The 23,485-nt window shown below is 36.4% G+C and overlaps 1 protein-coding gene across 1 annotated transcript in view; it reads right to left on the bottom strand.

The window, feature by feature from the left end:
* g (adaptor-related protein complex 3, delta 1 subunit-like garnet) overlaps window positions 1-23,485 on the bottom strand; it is a 28,025-nt gene that overhangs the window by 2,629 nt on the left and 1,911 nt on the right. The window contains exons 3-18 of the mRNA XM_089647478.1: window positions 19,774-19,902; window positions 16,650-16,790; window positions 16,405-16,534; window positions 15,805-15,944; window positions 14,836-14,909; window positions 14,053-14,204; window positions 13,741-13,886; window positions 12,989-13,190; window positions 7,196-7,376; window positions 6,867-7,023; window positions 5,437-5,753; window positions 5,180-5,339; window positions 4,329-4,455; window positions 3,220-3,348; window positions 1,443-1,593; window positions 559-878 (exon numbers count right to left, since the gene is read on the bottom strand). Of these exons, the coding sequence (XP_089503604.1) occupies window positions 559-878; window positions 1,443-1,593; window positions 3,220-3,348; window positions 4,329-4,455; window positions 5,180-5,339; window positions 5,437-5,753; window positions 6,867-7,023; window positions 7,196-7,376; window positions 12,989-13,190; window positions 13,741-13,886; window positions 14,053-14,204; window positions 14,836-14,909; window positions 15,805-15,944; window positions 16,405-16,534; window positions 16,650-16,790; window positions 19,774-19,902 (2,656 nt within the window). The remainder of the gene's footprint in view (window positions 1-558; window positions 879-1,442; window positions 1,594-3,219; window positions 3,349-4,328; window positions 4,456-5,179; window positions 5,340-5,436; window positions 5,754-6,866; window positions 7,024-7,195; window positions 7,377-12,988; window positions 13,191-13,740; window positions 13,887-14,052; window positions 14,205-14,835; window positions 14,910-15,804; window positions 15,945-16,404; window positions 16,535-16,649; window positions 16,791-19,773; window positions 19,903-23,485) is intronic.

The raw sequence follows: 23,485 nt of genomic DNA, 5'->3' as shown, positions 1-23,485 counted from the left end.
AGTAATAGTTGATGATGAAGTCTGCATCGTGACAGTCTATAAGCGTGCTGTATTCTCGTGGCTTGGCCTATTTCAGCATATCGCTCGCCATTGGGAATGCATGGCGATCGATATGCTGAAATAGGCCAAGCCATGAGAGTATAGCGCAAGTGTCAGCCCCATCAAGAGTACGTACAAGTTAGCGGGACCCAGGTCAGCCCACCATACTGAATGTATCTTTCACTCAATTGGAAAAATCTATTGACAGAGATCTTAACTACTATAAAGCAGAAAATCTGTGAATGAAGCAGCAAAAATTATTTTTTAAATGTTAATAAATAATGAAATTTGCATAGCTTTTTAAGTCAACACAACTATTTGCAGCTAGCAATGTCATTTTCTTGAAAAAATATGTTGTATACTGCAAGAAAAAATAAATCTTCAGCAAAGTCGGGTAAAGCCAGAAGAAAAATGAGCATTTCATTAAGGTTCCCTGTGGTTTGCACCAAGCCTTAAAGGGCTACATAAAAGTATTGCAACAATCACTATACCCTTACAAAAAATGATTGTCGAACAAACCTTTCTTTACACTTTTCTTCTTCTTCTCCTCCTTGGGTCTCTTGTCCTCCTTGTTCTTCTTGTGTTTCTTCTCCTCCTTGCCCTTCTCCCTGATCTTCAGACCTTCTCCCTTTATCCTCGGGGCTTTCTCCCCTTTATCCTTGCTTCCCCGCTCCTTCTCTTCCTTGTCCCCTTTGGTGGCCCTTTCCTTGCTGTCTTTGGTCCCTTTGGTCCCCTTGTCCCCCTTGCTGGCCTTCTTGTCCTTCCTCTTGGCGGGTTGGCTGAACTCTTCCTGTCTTTTTCGCCTTCTCCCTTCCTCGTCGTCTTCGTCTCTTAGTGGACTGGAAATATTCAAAAACAATTATAATACATACTTACACAGGAAAAAGTCCAAGTTTGTGTAAGACATTACAGGAATAGGTTTGAAGCTATTGTGAGAAGCTTGCACAGAGCCAGCCCTACACACAGACAGGCTCTGTGCAAGCGCAATTAGAGCAGTCCTAAGGAACCAAGGCACTGATAACACCTAACGACTAATACAGCGCCGTTTATACAGAGACTTTTACTGGTTCCATGATATTTCATCAAAATGAAAATTCAACACACCTTTAAAAAGTGATACAGAGTCATTAAAAGTGTTAACCTAGTTTTTGTTTCATCACTTTTCATGACTTCATATCACTTTTTGTAGGTGTGTTGAATTGTCATTTTGATGACATACCCGGTCACCATTTTTACTAGAGCCAGGCGTGATTTGGCTCAGGGCCGGCCCTGCACAAGTGATACAACATATCTATTAATACAGGTTTTTTCTATATTCCCGCATTCATCGAGGTTCATTCAGGTTTCACTGTACTGCGACAATGTTATTTAGGTTAGAAGTGGGAATGTGTAAGCGTACTGACATGTGCAAGTCGATGTTGAGCGCGGCGTGGGGGTCGTTAGAGTCCACCCCCCCCTCCCCCTCTGAGCCGGCGCCCCCGGCCCCCTCCGCAGCCCCCTCCGGCATCTCCGCCGTGTTGCTCACCACGTACACGCTGTCGCTAGTGCCTGCGCCTACACATACAAACAAATAAACAATCAACATGTGTGCTTAGTAGCCGTTTTATTCCACAAATACAAATAGTTTACAATTTCAGTGACATCAAAATTGATGACCATATTTTTGAGCCGGAGGCAAACTACGTGACCATATTTTTGGCAACAGGAGAGTTCAAGAATGCTTTGAATAATTGTCTTCAGTGAGCGCTGAAGAATGCACATTGAAATAACCAGATCCTGCGCTGAAAAGTAAAGTAACGCAATGGTTTGTCCATTGGGGGACTTTTCTGCGCACGGTCAGAATGTTCATTTTAAACAAACTGACTACAAATTGGATTGCATAGTTATTAAGTTTACATATATGTATTTTTTTAAATGATGTAATTGTAAAGCTGCACATCTTGATACAGGAATGCCCTAGTGAAATGTGCAGAGTATGTTTTTTATGTTAAAAACTGTTTTTTGAATAAATAAATAAATAGTGACACAAAAATCAATAAGGTGAGTAAATTATAACACAATTGTAAACGTGTCTAACTATACAGGGTGTATCGGCACTAACCCGACAAACTTTAACCAGCTATTCCTCAGCACATTTGGAGTAAAAAATGTTATGGGCACTTTGCTGTCCGGTAGCATTTTTTTTTCAATTAAAAACAAAAAAAAATAAAATTTCCACACTACATCACTGTCATTGGCATTGCGTTTCGTGTTAAACAGCTGTTATAAGCAAGTGTGTCAAAAAGCGTCTTCGCTCTTTCGCACACACTAAACAATAATAGTTAAAAATGAGACGAATGGTGCCGTGCTATTTCGTTGTGACTGTAAACGTGCGCCAATATAGGTACACACGTGCATTATTCAACGGAATTCGAATAAAATATTTGCCAGATGGGTTTTCAAACTTTATCAAAGGATAAAACAGTGGTGACATGTGGTGAAAATATGAATAATAATTTTTTTATTAAAAAAAAACGTTACCGGACAGCAAAGTGCACATAAGATTTTTTACTCCAAATATGCTAAGGAATAGCTGGTTAAAGTTTGTCGGGTACGTGCCGATACACCCTGTATAGTATGGTACAATCCCAAACTTTTGTTTACCTATTTGGGATTTGATGTTTTTTACACAGCCGGCAATTTGAGCGCTATTGTAAAAAGGACTAGTAATTCGTAAGTAAATTTTATTTTCGAGGACTAAATAGTGATATTACAATACGAGTTGCTTGCATACTGTCAGATTCATTTATTGAAAAATCACAGAAAGGGAGATCGCCCTTTATTTCCTTATTTTCGACAAATTGTTCAATACGGCAACATCGGAGCAATTAATTAGATTTTATTTTGCCCAATCACTACAAAATAAAATATTATAAATACTATCTATTGTTGGGCGAGAATAATAATGTTAAAGTCCTACCATGGAAAGATCGGTTGTATAGATGATAGAAACAAACGGAGATATGGCATGGAAGCCGAGCTACGACCAAACTCCATAAGTTATGAGTTAGGATGCTGGTGTTGTGCATAGAGATGTGATTTACAGTAGTATTGGTGACTCTGCCGGTTTCATACTGATAATGGTTCATGGCCTATCTCCCTTATTATGTAAAGTTTTCAATTACAGGTTTGTAGACTAACCTTCCTTGTCACTGTCGGAGTCGGAGTATCGAGACTTCTTGCTACGCTTGCCCTTCCTCGGCCGCTTGTCCTTGCGGCTGGACACTTTGCCCGACTCGCTGAACTGCAGGTACTTGTCAGACCGCTTTTCTGCAAACAAACATACACATATTGTCAGACCCTGCTACATATATCCTCAGAGTGGCTTCAAGAGATGTTGAATGAATGCTTAAACAGGTGAAAGCAGATGTAGTTATTCAACATAGGTACTCGAGCTAATGCCCTACACACATTATGTACATATATGGCGGCTGTTACACAAGTAAGTTTTTTCTCGTAAATGACTCATGACAAAATTACCAATGTAAATGACAGTGAGTTACTGAATTTAATTTATAGCAAGTTAAAGAAGATGTGAGCGGCGTGAGGTTTGACAGGTCTAAACTCGTCCGCACAAACTTGTATGGTAGGGTACTACATTAGGGTAAGCGGTCTAATGGATGATTAACCTTTCCACACCGAAGGGGGGTAATACGCTTCCCCCAAACGAGAGTTATGCAGATGGAGTATAGTTAATATTAGAGTGCAATATCTAAGTTATTTTTTACATCAAATAAACATTAAAACTATTTGGTAATCGATATTCACTTAACCAAAAATTATCCCTTTACTATTTTTTGAGATATCAAACAATATCTATCCAATTTCAACAAAGTTAATATCCCCTCAACCCTCCCAGTTATTAGCTTTTTTTAAACTCCTCGCCGCAAAAAGCCACGAGTGCGGTGGTAAAGGGTGCACTTTACGCTCTATTTTGCATTACACTTAATGATTGGTGAAGATGGGCGATGTTCAGTTAGAATGGTAACTAATATCTGTGTTACTGGAAAGCTATGAGTGCGGTGGTAAGGGGTACACTTTACACTGCATTTTGCATTACACTTAATGATTGTCTGCTGGGCGAAGAAGGGCGATGTCCAGTTAAAATGGTAACTAATATCTGTGTTACTGGAAAGGGCAAAAGGAATATTAAGAGACACATAAATACCCTCCTTCGGGTGATACGTGATTTTCACCTTCAGGTACGTAAATGTTTATAATACAATATTGAAAAGGCTACGATGGCTCACCATGAATCTTGAGAGGAACTTCGAGGGCTATTTCGGCAATGGGTATGTTGGAAGTATCGGGGACATTGAAGGCCCCCTTCAGGTAGTGTGGGTTATGCAACTGCGCCTGCTGGCGAGCCTCCTTCACCTGGGAACATTGTTATATATTAATGTATGTACATGTATTACCATAGTCAAACCCTCTAACTCCTGCTTATTGGTTCTGTTTTGAAAACAAACAGCTATTACCCGTAGGTTCAACAGCTCATATGATCTCATAGAAATTACTGTCTCCCTCACCGTCATAGTTAGAAATATGAACTAAACAGTGTTAGAAAGAGAAAACACCAAGCTTTATATTCAAACATAGAAGTTACCCACAGAAGGTACAACGATAAAAAAGTGACGTGACAGATGTTTATAATACATTTGTCTAGTAAAATATATGTTCTTTTTTCATTATCAGTAATTTTAGTTCGGTGTTTAGATGAAAATATGTGAGGTGAGCCATTTTTTAATGTTTGATTATAATTATTATACTATATTTTAATATTTCAAAAATTATATATTTATTTCTAATAATATATTTGTAAGCTTCGTCACCTTACAAAAACAGTTTTTAGAAATATCCTATTTATTTGGATTTCATTGAAAAGCGGAAATACTCTGACCTTCTGACTATGGCTGAGAATATGGCTGCAGCCCGAGGAGTTAAGAGTGATTCAAGGAACCAGCCAGTTAATACTCCTCAAAAGGTTTTTCACATGTTACCTTCATATCTGTATCTGTGCAAAGTTGCCAATCCTGGCCAACAGGAAACCTTATTACTTATTGATCCCAGGGGCTTTCTTTCCCCAACGACCATGGAGTACCTTTTGTATCTGTTCCGCCGAGGGCTCGTGGTGGTGCTTGGAGCGGCGTGGCGGCGAGGCGGGAGGCAGGAAACTGACGGGCTTGTTCTCCTCCTCTTCGCCGGAACTGTCGCTGCTGCTGCTCGCTGGCGGGGAGTTGATCCAGGCATCCAGGTCCAATCTGAACAACATCTTATTTATTACACTACTCTCACTAACCAGCATCACAGAATCTCTTACTAATTAGAAGATACAAATTGTCCAAATATCCCACTCACCCTTCAGGTATGGGAACTTTCCTCTGAGCCTTTGGCGCCACCGGGTTCAGTTCTCCGCTAAACAGTTCCTGCAGCTCCTTTAGCAGTCTTGAGCATTTGGGCGGCTCTTTCGGCTCTTCTCCGTCCGCCACTCCGTCCATCGCGTTGTCGTCCGTTGTGACAACGGCCAGGTCGGCCAACACCATGGTGGGCTGCCGAGATGCCTCGTCGCCGGACACCAGGCGGATGATGACGAGGGCGGTACTGGCGCGCTCCTGAACTTCGATGTGCGCCGAACTTAGATGTGGTTGGAGTTTTTCTTCCATCATGGAGCAAAGCTGTGAATATAAAAAAATCTCCGTGAGATTATCTATGATTATCAAATCACTAAACCTTCAGTCTTACTTATAAGGATTCCCTAATACGCCGCTGAAGCGTTGGTATAGCTATATGAGGAAGAGGGCCTTATACTGCTCGGGTTAAAATCGTTACCCTTGATAACATTCATGGCAGAATTTTTTAGACAGACTACACTTTGTTCCAAACCTCAAAATCACAGTCATTTTCACATTTTGCGTTTCTTCCGATGACATTTGTAAAGTCATTGATTGACCCGGTTGGTTTATATTTGCATCTAAATTCGACCAATTTGATTATGCGTCCCATATTTGCTTTGATAAATCGATTTAAAATAGTCCTCCGATAGTGCTGCAAATAGGTATTAGTGCTTTTTTACAATTACATTGAGCAACAAATCGATATTGTCAAATCAACCAGATTGTTAACAAAGTCTGCGATCTCCGTCTTACTACGATCGTAATATGTTCCTATACCTGGGGGTCGAGCGGTTTAAAATCTATCAACTATATATTATATACTATACTGAACATTCTGTCTACCCCTAGATGCTATAATATATATCTAATATATACATCTATTGTAACTGTGTCCTATGAGTGGTGGGTAGGAACTGGAGGTCAGTGTGAACCAGGAGTGTCGGACTCCCTCAGTCGGCATCTCTCATTCCCGGGGTACTCCTGCTAAGTCACCAAACAAAGCGAACCACTTGGGGTGACATATGGCAGAGGTGTTGTTTATCCAATACATGAATAGTTCCCTGGGAGGCGGGATCCACGCTCAATGGTAGACATCTAGCAGTAATGCTCTAATGAGAAAAGATCTATTGGGCCCCAGTGGACATCTGGGAGACACGCCAAACGTGTGTCAACTGGACACAATTAACATTTCGAGAAAGGGCTGTTTCACCACTCGTACTTATGTTCAAAACCTTGGCCGTAGAATGATTTGTCAGCTCTGTGTTTAGTCCCACTTATTCAATTCAATAGATTTTGTGTTACACACCTTTTATCCAGAACATAATTCAATATAACTTATTTCCCTCATCACCGTACTGCTGGAAGGTTAATTGAGGAGTATAAGTGAGGTAGTACCGTGTGTATGGCGTGCAGATCCCCCGCCTGCAGGAGACCCAGCAACAACCGGGCGGTGAGCTTGAGGGCGGCATGGAGGAAGGCGGCGCGAGTAGGGCCCGGCAGGACTCCCTCGGCCAGCATCCAGCGCAGGCCTTCTCTCATCACCGATGGCTCGCTGGAACATGCAACAATAATCTTCATTATTCCATAATAAAAGATGATTATGATAAAACCTCACCTCCTCTAGATTTGTAAAAGTGCCATACTTTTTCCCATAGGGGGTAACTACGCCTCACTTGTAAGTTTTTTATGTATTATTGAAAATTTAAGATAGAACTTGTACTTACGTGGCGTACTCCCCCACGATGTAAGCGGCGGCGCACAGCACGGAGGCCAGAGCGCCCCCGGCCTGTCCGCCCCCATGACCTCCCCAGCCCTGTAGAAGGCCCAGCATCTCGTTGACGGCGAATTCCCGGATTGCGTGAACGCGAACACACACATCCACCAGTTGTTCTGACAGCAGGTTGCCTGGAATGATATTATATTCAGATTCAGATTTTTTTAAATCAGATATCATAGGGATTTATGCTTTGTCGTACAAAAATTTAATTTTTCCACTACTGTTTTAGAATTAACTTATTCCATTGTTAATTATCTCAATAGAATCTTGAATCTATCTTTCTTGTCATAGGATATTGTAACGTGTGGGTTACTACCCAAACATCACATAACTGCACATCCCTACTATTGCTATCCCAACTCAAGCCAGAGATTGCCGAAGCAATGATAGAAAATATCTTTGTACGAGCTAATCAGGCCGATTCAAGAAAGTACTTTAAAGTCTAGCGAAGCAAGTAGCGCCCCGCGCTCTGGCTTCGAGTCCGGCCACCATTTAAGTTGGATCCATAAAAGAAAGAGGTTCGCAGGCTGCAGACTGGACCTTATACTGGGAAAACATGAACAAAAATACCTTTCTTCACATGAATTGTAATTCTAATTTCTTTGTAATCACATCTATTTGAGGAATGAGGACTTTGCTATTTCACACCACAGTAGCTCGGCACGACGATGCGAATTTGGGAAATGACACAGAGAGCTGTGGATGGATTCCATAACTACCTTTTAGACCCACACAGGAGGAACCTGAGGATTAATTTACAGAAGCAACCTGAAACCGACAGAATGTTTTTTTTTTTTTTTTTTGTAATTATTTTTTATTTTTAATAATATGTTTACATGGTGCTATGTTTCATTTTACATCTTGTATTTTTTTACTACTCTTCCATTGAAAGCATTTGCTTGTGTATGGAAGGGGAGTGTACAAAAATGTTGTTGTTAGTTGGTACTTAAATAATTCTTTTTACATAAATGTATGTTTGCTGTAGTATTTTTTTTGATAGTAGTGAAGGATAATATATTAATTTATTAAATTTAAAAAAGAAAGGAAGTTATGGAAAACTAAGGATATTTGTGAGATTAATTAAGTGACAGTAGTTTTTTTTTTCAGAATATTTTTAAAATGTCTCTTGACAGAGAGCAGTATTCGGGTTTTATCATTAATGCTTCTGATTTCTTCTGGTAGACGATTGAAAAAAGTTCTTCCCTGGTAAGTATAATGATGTTGTGAAAAAGACGTATTTAGTTTTGGGCATAGAAAAACATGTCTAAGTCGCGTTCTGTTTTCATTTAAAAATTGATATTTATCTTTTTCTTTTATAATTTGGATTAATGAGTTTTTAATATATAGGTCTTTAAATGTAGGTACTTGAAATTCTTCAAACAGGCGTTCTGTTGGGTAGTCAAAGGATTTTTTTAATATAATTTTAATAATTGTTCTTTGTATAATTTCAATTGGAAGAAGGTTACATTTATACGCGGATCCCCAACTAATAATAGCGTATTGTAAAGTGGATTGAACTAAGGCATAGTAAATTAAATATAGATTTTTTATCGACAGAAAGTTTCTAATTCTTAAAAATATATATATTAATTTTCTAATTTTGTTTACTACTTGACATATTTGTTCCTTCCATTTCAGATTTTTATCAATAATTACTCCTAGATATTTAATTTTATTTGTTGTTTTTAGTACTGTACAGTTTGATTTGCAATAGTTTTGGCTGTGAATTTTAGTATTATTATGTATGACAATGTAAAAATTTTTAGGAGTATCATTTGTATGGATTGCAAATGGAATTACAAATGTCTTTTCTTTATTAAGTGACAGTAAATTAGTGTCGAAAAAATTCTTGAGCGTGTTGATGTCTTCTGTGGCCTTTAATTCTACATTTTCCCAATTCGTATCACTTATTATTAATACTGTATCATCGGCGTATGACGTAATTTGACCGTGTAAGGGTTGAAAAAAAATATCGTTTACATATATAGTAAATAGAATTGGTCCAAGCACTGTACCTTGGGGGATTCCAAAGCTTGTAATCTCTTGATCACTATTAACACGATTGATTTTTACTACTTGAGGACGGTTTTTTAAGTAGTCGGTGATCCATTTAATTGCGTTGCCTTTTATGCCAATATTATTCAATTTTTTTAATAACATCTCATGGGATATGCTATCGAATGCCTTTCTAAGGTCAATAAATATACCCGCACATTTTTTACCTTTATCTAATGATTCGTAAATGTATGAAGTTACGTTAGCAATAGCATCTTGTGTGCTGAGTGATTTTATAAAGCCAAACTGGTTTTTGTGTAATATTTTATTATTATCTAGAAAATTTACCAATTGTTTTTTTACTATTTTTTCAAAGATCTTTCCTATATTAGAAATTAGACATATTGGGCGATAATTCGTTGCTTGATGTGGATCTCCAGATTTGTAAATAGGTGAGATTATTGTGGTTTTGTAGTTCATTGGAAAAATTCCATTTGTTAAACTTAAGTTTATTAAATGAGTGATAGGTTTTATTAAGTGAGGTTTCATAGTTTTTAACATGTGTGTCGTAATAGAATCAAAACCGGGGGACGAACCTCCTTTCATATTTTCTATTATTTTCGAGATTTCACATTCTGTTGTTGTTTCAAACATTGAAAGTATATTACGTTTCTGTATATTTTTATTTTTATGGTTTTCTTGGTTTGAAGGCTTATGAATATTTTTCGCAAGATTTTTCCCAACATTTGCAAAGAAGGAATTAAATATGTTTGCACATTGTTTAGGCTGTATATTGGCATCTATAATTTTTTTATCGTGTTCAATGTACTTAATGTTTTCTGTTTTTTTTGTATTTTCTATGGCGAAATTAACAGTTTTCCACATTTGTTTATGGTTATTTTCTGAAGATAATATTTTATTTTTAAAATACTCTTCTTTACTTTTTTTAATATAAGATGTTAATTTATTTTTATATTTTTTATAGAAAATATATGCTTTTTCATCTCGGGGATTTTTTAAAGTTATTTTGTAAAGTTTTTCTTTATTTCTGATAGATATAATAAGTCCTTTGGTAATCCAAGGTTTTAAACATCTTAATTTTGATTTTATGTATGTTGTTATCTCAGTTGTCGAATTTTTAATGTGTTGTGACATAATATTTTCGAAGTTAGTCGAACAAATTTCAGTATCATCACTGTTTAAAACATTATTCCAATCTTCCTTTTTTAATTTTTCAGAGAGAATAGTCATATCTATTGTTGATTTTTTGGTTATTAAATTATGTTTTTTATGTTTAATATTATTATTATACAGAAGTAAGCATGAGTGATGATCAGTTATGTTAGTTTTCCAAACAATTGATTTTATTTTGTGAAGATCTTTAATGTTTACATTTGTCCAAATGTGGTCTAAACAAGATGGAGTATGTTCTTTTATTTCCCTAGTATTTTTATTTATGCAAGATATAAAATTTTGTTCAGTCATACAATTGATGTATTCATTTTTGTTATTATTTTCTATTTTTTCATTAATATTAACGTTAAAATCTCCTACGACAAAACAAAGTTTATTTTTTAATTTTAATAATATGTATTTGAGGTCATTAATAAATGTAATAATACTCGAGCCATGCGTTCTATAGATAGCTATTAGATGGTATATGGATTTGCCGAGTTTGAAATGTACTTCGATGCAGTTTACTAAGTGTATTGGATGTTCTATTATGTTAACAATACTAAATTTATTGCTTGCAAATATTATTATTCCCGAATTTTTATTGATGTCTACTTTGGTAGAAATATAGTTGTACTCAGGTAAGTGATAAGGCGGTGACTCAGCGTTCGTAAATGTTTCGGATAACACTATAAAGTCCGGTTTTTTAATTAAATTATTTATTTTTAGAATTAATTCATCTAAATTTTTTTGAATTGAACGGATGTTTATGTGCATAATAATTATATCATTGATGTTTTTAGAAATAATTTTGTTACACGAATCGGTACATATACATTCATATTCTTGAATTTTAATATTTAAATCTAATTCGTTACTTAAGAAATCATCCATTTAATGCATTTTCGGTTGTATTTTACAAAATTATTTAAAAGATTTTTATTCAATGTCGTAGTTAATTCTTTCTTTGGCTAATTTAAGCATGTAAGATCGGAACTTACATGTTTCGCTGTTTGTTCGGTGGTCTACTTCATTCATTTTACTGTTCAAGGAGTTTATTTCTTTCTTCTTGTTAGCTGAGTTGCAGTTAGCGCATTTGGGTGGCAGTTCCAGGGATTTACACTCGGAGATGGGATGATCTTCTGAACAGTGCTTGCATGTTGGTTTATTCATTCTATTGTAGCATTTTTGTGCTGTGTGTCCAAATCTTTGACAGTGGAAACATTGGGTAAGAGGATTGCAGTCTTCTACATAGATTCTCATGAATCCTAGATGAATTTTTTTTTTATTAATAAGATGTAGTCTCATTTCGGGATTTGTTTGTAGTATTAAGTTTTTGCTGTTAGTTTTTTTGTTTGTAATGATGGCCTTAACTTGTAATATTTCTTTATCTTGGTATTTTTCACATATCATTTTGATGTCGTTGTTTTGTTCAATGATGTCTTCTAAGAATTCTTTTTCGGTATAGTCTTTGTCGAGACCTTTGAATATTACGCATGGATCCGTTTTCAGAAGTACCTCCGCTATTATGGTTTTGTCGACTTCATTTATCTTATCTTTTAATTTTTTTGCGTCTTCTTTTTCTGGGCATGTTATTATAAGGTTTTTTTTTGTTTTTTTAATTTCGCATACTCGAATTCCCAACTGCGATATTTTAATCTTTTGTATTTTCTCTTTTATTTTTTCAGTGTCTTCTTCTTTTAAGCTTTTAATTATTATAGGAAATCGTTTTTCTTGCGTTTGTGATATTAAGTTTTTTACTGCAGAAGAGTATGAAAAAGGGTATTTTTGTGCTTGGTTTTTTTCTTGAATATCACACTTTTCTTGTAATTTAGCTAATTCTATTGCCATGTGCGATATCATTTCCATGATGTTATTTATTTCTTTCATCATTTTTGATTTGGTTTCTTTGGTAAGTTTATTTTCTTCGATGATTGTATGTAAGTCACTTATGTTTTGTTTCGCCTTTGTTATGAAGGCATGCGGATCAACCGCTTCCTCCATTTTTCCAGGTTAAAAAAATATATTTTCCGTAAATTTATGTATTTATATAATTTGTCTTGGATTGAAGGTGTTATTTTATTTATTCACCGCTTACGGCGCTCACTCGCGTCCAACACCGTTGGAGGTTTGGGCGACACTACACAATGTGATTCAAGATTACCATCGCAGTACTACCTCTATAAATTGCGTACATTAACATAAATTCATCTGAAATGATTTGCCCTCTCTCTCTTGCCTATATTGTAGTTACAGATATTTTAGTTACACTCACATCACAAGTACAAACTCCAATCTAATTAAATTTCAAATAGTATTATTTGAGAGCAATTGTGTTATTTTATTCATGAATTCACTCCCCACAATCCCTTTGAACAAAATAATCATGTTCGACATTTAGCACACCATAATTACTTGTGACAATTTATATTTTTTGTACATTGTAATTTTTCTTCTTATTTATGAGAGGCAATTCAGAATTCTGCAGAATAGTGTTTTTCGAGCCAGTCTAATGCATTAGCATATGTATATAATATGTTGTGAGTACTTATGTAATGGGTGGGGAACTCACCATATTTGCTAGCCGTCTCCTGCTGCGTGAGCTCCACCAGCACGGTGATGTACCACTCGAAGTTACTGATGAATTGGTAGTTGTTCTGGGAGCAGATCTCCACGATCCTCGTCAGCAGCTCGTCCCGGTACAGAGTGCCCTCCGCCTGCTCCATGTGCACCATCAGCTTCTTCACTATCTCCATAAGGTTCTTTCTGGACACCTGGCACCAGAATAGGGAGTCAGAATCACCTTTAAATCAATTCAAATCCTCCAACATATCTCTGCTATGCACTTTAAATACTGGAGTTGAGGAAGCTAGTGGGACTACTAACAAAACAAGGTCACCTCGGGAGACTTGTGCAGCTGTTGCAGCTGGCAGTAGAAAGCAACAATGGCTGTAAGTTGAAGAAACACCTATTAATTTAGGGTTCCAATGTCCAGCTTCAGTCCAGTTCATAGGAAGAAGGCTCCGATACCTGGGGAGCCAGGAGACATGGCCAATACTCAACCACAACGACTCTGGTGAACTTTATTAAAGATACCAGGGAATAAGGTGAAACATGGGAGACTTGTACTCATTTGGCGATATAAGTGGCGGTGCACAGCGCGGAGGTCAAATCGCCTCCACCTGTTGCCCCTAAGCCCTGCAGCAGACCCAGCATCTTGTTGACGGCAAATTGCGGATTGCATGGACGCGAATTGGTGAATAATAAAAAATAAATAATAAGCCAGTATACACTGAAAAATAAAAGTGTTCAACAGTCACTCACCATGCCGTAGAGCAGTCCCAATGCCCGCAGGCGGATGGACTCGTCCTTGTCGTCCAGACACTGCAGGATCAGGTCCTTGTGTGCCTGCACACTCTTGGGGTGCGTCTTTAGGATCTTGGACATGGCCAGCAAGCCCAGGTATTTCACTGCAACAGGGAATAGGTGTAAAGACCCTCCACACAGTTTCCCCAAAGATGACACAGGCCATGAGGAAAATTATTTTCCTCAGGGCCTTCTGTGTGGAGTTAATGTTTAAAATGGTACGCTCATATGGAAAAAATTTGTCTGTTTTAATATGTTGGGTGGACTCACGGTTCTGGTCGGAGTCCTCAATGAGTATCCTCAGCTTCTGCACGCATAGGTTGATGGGCATGCCGCTGTCGTTGGGCATCCCGCTGGAGATGGAGATGAGGACGGCTATCACAGTGTTGATGCACTCGTACAGCAGAGACATGGCCGATGTACTACAATCATTAAAATCAATCAATCCATCCATCATTTCATAATGTATCCCTAGGGCTGTTAATTAATATCTCCCCAATTGAGAATAACTTGTATTCAGGGAGATATTAGAAAGGTAGCAAGCTTCATTAATAATATTGATGTTGTGCTGCTCTTAAAACAATATTTTTCTTCAATACATAGTATCTTAAAAGTATGCGAAACAAAATGGTTTTCTAAAATATATGTAGTAGTCCCAGAGAGAAGATGTAAATACGTCATCAAAAATCATTCTCTTCCTTCTCACACGCCTCGTATGAAAACGAAAAGACAGAAGATACTAGAATGATGTCATCTTCAACCTCTCTCTCGACCTACTGTATTTCTAACTTCTAAACTATTGGGGACAAATGTTATGAAAGGAACAAAATCAACTTCTGTCAAATAAATTAGAACACCATTTAAAACATTGAACCCCATAAAAACATGAAACTACTTTGAAAAATTAAACATTGAATAATGTAATATTTTTTAACACACATGTCTCGAAATAAAGCTGGTGACTATTTTAAATAAGTAAATTTCAAACTAATGGAATAAAGGTAGTCGGCAAAAAAATTTAGGATTAGAAGAATAACTAGGTCAGCGACATACCTGTGTATCAAATTGGTCAGTGGCTCAATAAGCTTCTTCCCCAGGCGGGGCTCCAGGGGGGTCAGGGCTCCAAACTGCAATAAGCAACAACAGTACAGGGGCTAGCGGGCTACTCCTAGCGGGGCATACTAACAAAACAGGATAACACACTGGAATGCCTGATGCTGAGGGCTTAGTAAGGACCACAGATAATAGAAACAAAGGGAAAGACAAAATTTCATGAACTATCAAAGCGGCTATGTAATGAAAGTTACGCGTTTGGTGTGTAGATGCTATTTGCTGTGGTGTGGGTGAACAATGCTGGCGACTCGTGTCCTATCTCTCTTGTTTCTATTATCTATGGTATGGACTGTGCTGAAGGCTCCACACCTGCAAATCAGGTTGACCAGCGGTTGGGTCAGCTTGCGGCCTAGGTCTGGTTCCAGGTGGGTCATGGCGCCAAACTGGACAGTTTATTTCAAGTAATAAGGTAGTTATCTCCGTACTATATCTCAGTAATTTCGTCTGGGATGAGAATAGTTCTTAATATTAACTAATTAATCTAAGTATGTGTAATAACAATACAAATAATAAATTTGAAAAAAAATGTGTGGACAAAGAAAATTTGAAATCAAGAATTACATGCTCACGAATTGTAATTTACAATAATTAATAAAACTTTCATAAGGATTTCATACAATATTGTATTTGTATACTTTTCTGTTTAAAAAATTGTGTTTGTATACAAATGTAATAATAGTAAATGAATACGAACAAAGCCATTTATTCTATTCATGTTGCGTATGTACGACTGTAAACAAATAATTCATCTTAATATTTTAAAACACAACTTACAAAAAGTGTATGTTTTCCTAAAATAATTAAATTAGCGCCATCTATGAAAGAGCAGATTATGAATTCTTTTAAGTATTCCCTTAAACTTGATAACATAATAGTCAAGTAAGTTTCGCATAGGAAAACAGCACTTACGAGTTTGATGATCTTGATGAGCATCCAGTTATTGGTGGAGGTCGTCATTAGCTTGAAGAAAACGGGCGCCAGGGAGAGGTAGTTCTTGGGGTTCTTGCGCGCCAGTTCGCACACCACGTTCACCGCTGCCGATTGCACGCCTGGGAAATCACGGTGCGGTCATTATCAGTGAGAGGAAGTAGATGGGTTAAGAGGCGAACCGCTGATGGCTTCCTTGTAACTTCTCTCACTCTTTCTCAACGAGCAATGTAATGGAGAGAGTATAAAAAGAGCCCTTAGTTGCAGGACCACAAAATTTATATTATGGGAGAAAGGGGTACAATATTGATCTTTGAAATGGAAAAATAATGACATGGAAACCAAATGACGTAGAAACGAATTGACATGCCAACGGAATGATACAGAAACAGCTTGATGTAGAAATGGATGACATGAAAACGGAATCATATGGAAACAAAATGACTAAGAAAAAAATGTCATGAAAACGGAATGATATAGAAACAAAATTATTTTTTACATATAAAGCACATGTCCAAATTGGAATGATATGGAAATGGAATGACATGGAAATGGACTAACACGAGGAGAAGGAATAGTTACCAGGATCAGGGTCTTCCAACTTCTCTCGTAGACGAGGAAAGGCGGGCCGCAGAGCTTCAGGGTATTTGAGGAACACCTTGTACATCATCAGGACGGCCTTCATCCGGAGATATGGCTTTGTGGAGCTCATCTGCAATCATTACACACATACTGATTACACTGCTAATAATAAATTCAACCCGGATTAGGATAATTAGTCACCATACGAGCCCTGCATCAAAAACTGCAACAACGAGTCTACTAACCAAGGTCATGATATCGTTGGCCAGGTCCCTCGCCAGGTCACTGGACACAAAGCAGCTGAGTCCGCTGAGGGCGAGTCCCGCCTCGTACTGGTTGGAGGAGTTCAGCTCCTTGCGGATCATGTTGGTGGTCAGCATCAGAAGCTGGAAGTGGCATTTTGAGGTTAGGTTGGGCAGAAAAAGATAAATGTTTAACTTACAATTCTAAAGCATTATTTTAACAGAATTGTTGACCACAGTTTCGGACGTAACCTTCTATCGTCACAACAACATTAAAACTAACACCAAACATTATGTAAATACATACTATATATTTTTATAGATAAAGTTATAATATTATATTCCTTCGCACAGCATTACTTCTTAAGGGGAATTGCTTAGAGGTTAGGGCTAGAAAGAGGCGATACGATGAACTTCTTTAGAAAAACGTGGGAAGGACTTTGATTGCATTTTCAAAATTATTAACAGTATGATTAACTCATCTACTTTGTTGGAACTCATCCCTTTCAATATCCCTTCCCGTAGACTCAGAAATAATGATTTGCTTTTCCTCAATCAACACACCACTAATTATGTATAATGTCCAGAACGACAAGATTTGTCAACTCAATTCAGGACTTTGATTTTTTTGGTGTAAGCCTTAATGATTTTTGTCAGTCATTACGCAAGTAATATTTTATACTGACGTGGCAAAAGTCGTAAACTCCATCAAAACCTTGTTCCCGTGTTGACTTGACATCAGAGGCGGCTCTAGGGATTCAGGCGTGGTAGGTCATTTGAAATAAAGGTGTGACTAATCTTTATTTGATATTGTGAAAAATGCCCATACATTATTATCTATATCAATTTGTAAGTCCGTGACTCTAAATACATGCTACGTTAATATAGTAAATTGGAAATAACTACACAATCCATGTACTTACGGCAAATTATTTTAAAGAGATTATGTTTATGTATTTGCGCACAACATTAAAATAAATAAAATAAGAGTTGAAAAACGTCCGTCTGCAGTATCCAAAGATACTGGGTGCGAAGCTAAGAGTATGATGGTTCCGTGGTGCGAAGCGACGTGACCTTAATCAATTCCATTTAAATTTAGACTTGCGATTCTATTTGACAATGATCTTTTACATTTATTGTTTTGTTTCATTCTTCAGCATTATTCTACATCAATAACAACATAAAGAATTATTCTAAACCTTTCCCGAACTGTAGTTGAAAACAACCATTGTTCCACACACGACAAGCGTGTAAAATGAAAAACCGACATATGTTTATGTCACCATCTCTAAAACATAATATTTATCGTGCTGTCTCCCTCACGGTCATGACTTAAGCGTCCCTCCTTTTTTTTTATAATCTCTGTGAAGTTCGGCGATAGATTTTCCCGGAAACAGACATTTTGGCATATATGCCGGTTTGTTTTAGCTGAGACTGCTATAAACGCTTATGTTAAGTGCAAACCGGATCTGCCAATAAGTCAGATCTGGGTAATAATAAAAATGTACTATTGTGCAATAATTTAGTTTTACATACATGATGGGCGGCTTTCCTCATTGAAAGTTTTGAAACGACCGGCGTATTGCGAAATAGATCCGTCTTCTGATAAAAAAATGACGATTCCCGCATAAATGCATACCGACCCAACGCCATCTGACGGATTTTTATTCAACTATACGATATTCCGATTCGACATAAAAAAAGACCGGAAAAAAAGAAATTTTTTGACACCTACAACTCAAAAGCTCAATTTTTGCACACATGCCGGTTTGATTTAACAGCGATGATATCTCTATCTACATATCTATCGTTAGAGATATAAATGGGGAATTTTCACAAAGGAATTTCAGCTCCGTAACGTGCTTGTACAGTGAGGACTTAACTCTTTTCAGACCTGAATTAAAACTGGCAGTGGTAGAACTTGATAACAATTGGTAGAGTTCTTTGAACATTTTATATACAAGTTATTGCTAATTTTATTTGGAAGAACATTAGGTCTCAGAGGGCGTGTTTCACATAAAATATTGTAAGCTGTACACAAAAAATTTAACATTTTGTTCCATTTTTTAAAATTGCTTATAAATTAAACATTGAAAAAATACCTTCAAAACTTATATTTAAAAAATAAAAATAAATTAGTCGATTGAACAAAAACATCAAATTTTAAAATATTTAAAAGGCTACTGCCTAAACAAGTAGCTAAAATTCAATAAAAAAAGTACACAAGGCCAGTTATATCAGCGATTGAATAACTAAAACTGCCAATTTTTATTCGCTCTAGATAACGAAGAAAAAATTCTTAAATGTATGTATTTTCAAATATACACAAGTTCCGAAAGGGTTAAACTAGAAATGACTTTAGTTACTTCCTGCAGCTTGAGGGTTAACCACTCGGAACATTAGAACGTCAAAAGACGTAAATATGATAATAGCGGTCAAGACATTAGTACGTCTTTTCACGTAAACGCGCGAGATTTTACAAAAATCGATTTATTTCCATCACTAGTATACGGATTGCCATGATTTAAAAAACAGAGTATCGATAATGAATAACGCTACGCGTCTGCATTCAAGAATATCTATGGAATTTCGAGGTGCATTATCTAAGTCGATTGGACTTGTCATCTTGTTCGTTCATAATTTATTGCGTTTTTAAATAATTTGTTAAAAATATTTTAGTTTGGACGGTTAATATTCTGAGGTGACTAATAGTTTTTAATTATATTTCTTCAATATATAAAGTGTTATTTCTTTATGATACTCAGAAAATAGTACATTTTTCACAGCTTTGAAATAATGGTCAGCGATTTTTACATATTTTTGACGTTTTCAGAAAATGTATATTTAGAAACGCAAATATTTACGTATAACAAAACAATACGATAGTGAATTTCATAATCTTTCCAAAACATTTTTTAGAATGAGGCTACGTTTCCCAAAACGTGAGTTATGAAGCTTTTAACAAAACTCGTGAATAACACAAAAATTTTCGCGTTTTGACAGTTCGCAAAGGAACACAAAGTAAATAAAAGTCCTTTCCTGAGAGGTTAAGATACTAAATATATTAACAGAGAAAATATCTTTATGTATTTGGAAAGGGTAATAGAATAGAATGGATGATATTTACCTCAGAGTCTGCATGGAAAGATTGGCTGGCCGCCAGGTACCCCACTCTCTTGTAGGTGAACTTGTTGGAACTCATCACCTCGATGATGTTGAACACGGCCCATGATATGTCGTATCCCAGCATTTGCAACTGCAATGGAAATTTGCATACCAAATGAGATATGTACTAGGAAAATATTATTTATTTCATGTTAGAAAGAAACAATTAAAAATGGCAAGCCGAAAAATTTCCACAAATATGTTTAAAAATTTTTTACAGTTAGTTTTAATTATAATCAAAATGAATATCATATTATAATAATCAAAATAAATACATAAACATACATATGTACAGAGTAAACTGAGCTGCAGATTGCTTGCATTATCATTTACTTTTTATAAATAAATAGATATACTTTTTTTGTTGTTTGTTTTTGGGGTGTTATGCCGTGTTGCGCTAACTCCTTCTTTAGCCGACGTTTCGGACAGCGTTGCAGTGTCCATCATCAGGGCAGATCCGGTAGATCCGAAGATGTGTGACACATCTTCGGATCTACCCTGATGATGGACACTGCAACGCTGTCCGAAACGTCGGCTAAAGAAGGAGTTAGCGCAACACGGCATAACACCCCAAAAACAAACAACAAAAATGCTTTTGGCCGTGAGAATCTAAAAACTTACCAAATAGATATACGTTTGTGCGGAGTAAACTGAGGTGCGGATTGCTTGCATTATTGTTTAGTTTGTTTATTGTGTAAATACTCAATATCTGAAGTGAATGGTGTATTTGTAAACCTCCTCCATGGAATATTGGATAACTTCCAGGAAGGTGTTTTTTCAACAAAAAGTATGCAAAATACATTTTTATAATAGTCATTTTGATCAAGAAAAAGAACCAGCACAGAGGTGCTGGATTATGGTAAGAATAATTATTACAGAGCACCTCACTGTTTAAGAAAACATTCAACACTAAAATTGGTCAATGCAAACAAATATATTGGTCCCGATAAAACACTATGTGATTTCATGCATTTAATTTATGTTAACCCCTGGTGGCGGGAAACATCTCAGTCATTTGAACGCGCTTGCCTCTCACGTAGGAGCTGACTTTAGTTAATTCTAGGTTTGAGTCCTTGCTATGTCGTGTACACGCAAGTCACATATCTCTAGCGACATCTGTCTACTTTATTCCGAAATATTGTTTGTTTATCTTTAGCAAGGGATTAAAGCCAAGGAGACTGTATTGCAATAGGGAATTCTCGTGCATTTTGTAAATAATTTATTTTAATAAAGATAATTATTTTATTATGTGCCTCTTTTTTTTCTTTTTTTTAAATGCGTTTTCAATTTTTTGTAGTTGTTTTAAAAATTGCGTGCTATTTCGGCTCTGAAAACGGTCATGCACCATCTTGACCGCTACGTCACAAGTGCTACGTCACACTTTTGCCGCCGCCGCCGCCATCGGTTTGCAGGATCTACTCAGGCCGGTCAACCGCGACGTCATCGTTCACCCTTGAACGCTTGATCAATCACCGGGCGTTCTTAGCTGCATTGAAATATTTCGTTCGCGCCTGTTTTTAAAGTCATTATAACTTTAATAAATGATTTTTGAAAATTATAAAAACTATGTATTCTTGTGTCTGAAGTATTTCTACATGTGAATAATTAATAATAAGTGATTTTTTGGTGTGAAGAGAATTCCCTATCGTGCGCAGTCGAAGTAGAACAAACAAAGGCCTCAATAGAACTGTGCGTCCATTTTTATTTTTGTGCATTTTTTATTCAGTTATTCGGTTAGATTTTTTAATTCGTTAAGATAAAAATTAACATTTTATATTTTAGCGTTTATATTATAGTGTACTAGTTAGTGCTGTTGTATGGGTTTTGTTTTTTTGGTTTGACTGATGATTGAATCTTCCTTCCAGGAACCGGAGTCAACACCGCTAACACCTAAGCCAAATCCTAATTGGATAGTACCGACTTTTATTTCGTATACTAACTGCTGTATATTTTTAGTACATGTCATCCGATGTAAGAAAAATGCATGAGTGCCACCAAAAGTTGATATAATGCATTGTCATCGACGAGTCTATCTGCTGAGCTTCAGTTTGATTGGATGTTGGGAATTGGGTTTATTTACACTTCCAAGATTTCATTTATTTATTCATTCAATCAAGAAAACAAAATCGAAATTCAAACAAATGTTTTTTTTTTTTTTTTTTATATACTCAATAATATTATTATTCAATTTATAAAAACACTTTATTTATAAACAAGTTCTGCTGTGTAATTATTATTACGTGTGACAACTGTTTCGCCCTCTGAAGGCATTATCAAACTGTAGCATTACCACTTACAGACGATTCATTTATATTACTAGATAGGTGTTTGCAATAAAAGGATTTTATTGCTTTTATTTTTAATTATCGACTGATTTCCCTTACTAATTTCTGAGTAAAATTACTGCAATTGTTAATGGTTATTACCCTTTTAAAAGTTTCCAAAATGAATGTGTTGTTTAAGTTTGACTAAAGGTCATTATTCTAATCATTATGTGATTCCCAAATGATGGGTTTGCTTTCGGAATCGGCTTAAAAATATCTAAAAGCGGGGAGCGAATTATATTTGTTTGTTCATTTTGTGGGACTGCTTTAACTCATTCCACATGTGGTAACACTTTTATAATTACTCCGCCGCCTGAAGCCCCGGAAGAGCTAGGCGCGAGCGGGAAGAGGACTCTCCGTCATTTTAGTTTCAACTTTCGACCAGACCACCACTCTTCACTACCACCGTCTCCGCGTTCACGTAACTTGTAAATTCATTCTCGCAAATAAATTCAACAAAGACCGCAGACTTTTATCTTTCAATCATCCAAATTCCTTGAACACTGATTTACGGTACCGGCAGCCACCGTAAATTACACACCACACATCACTGCTATAGTGGTGACCCCGCGCTGCCATAATTTATTAAGGCGATGCAATGAGTAGTAATGCAAAATCATGTGTTTTTGGTTTGAAAATTTTGTCACCTAGAAATGTTTCAGATGCTTTAAATAAATACCGCGAGTATAATACATCTTGGCCTTTGAAATAATCGAGTATTTTTTACATAAGTCTTTTTATAAGCCCAGAAATTTATAAGACCTATGAAAACTGCTGTAAAGTTCAAAATTTCCTACTTACGAACCCATTTTCGGTTATGGTTTTATTGTATAATGTGGCAAATTAAGTTATTTATAAAATGATCGAAAAACATTTAAATATTTATGCCTGAACATCCACAAAATAAAATAAAAGGCACTTTGTGGCCATGTTTTTTTCTCGCCTAAATCAAAACAGCTGGATGGTGTTAAGCGGGAATTTAAGCCTTATCGCCATCTACGTAAGGAGTGTTATTGATAGCGGCTTGATCCAAAATATTACACGACGTAGTGCATCTAAAGATAGCTTTTGCATTGTTAGACTTTTTATTAATTTCCAACTGCTCTACAAGATTGAGTTTACGTCCTTTATTTTGTTTATGTAAAGGTGTTGGTTTATTATTATCACAAAGCAAATGATTATTATCTAGGAGATGTTTCGCGAATTGTGACAATTGTATTTTATTATTATTTTTAAACGTTCGCATATGTTCTTTGAATCTAGTATCAAAAGACCGGCCAGTTTGTCCCACATAAACAGCCTTGTATTCGTCACACTGAAGTTTATAAATGCCGCTGGTTTTTTAAACCT

This window comes from Hesperophylax consimilis, chromosome 26 (genome assembly GCF_061612785.1).
Source record: "Hesperophylax consimilis isolate HC1 chromosome 26, BYU_Hcon_1.0, whole genome shotgun sequence".
NCBI classification, from domain to species: Eukaryota; Metazoa; Arthropoda; class Insecta; order Trichoptera; family Limnephilidae; genus Hesperophylax; species Hesperophylax consimilis.
The sequence above is the reverse complement of the archived record's forward strand: the minus strand, read 5'-3'. Positions and strand labels throughout refer to the sequence as shown.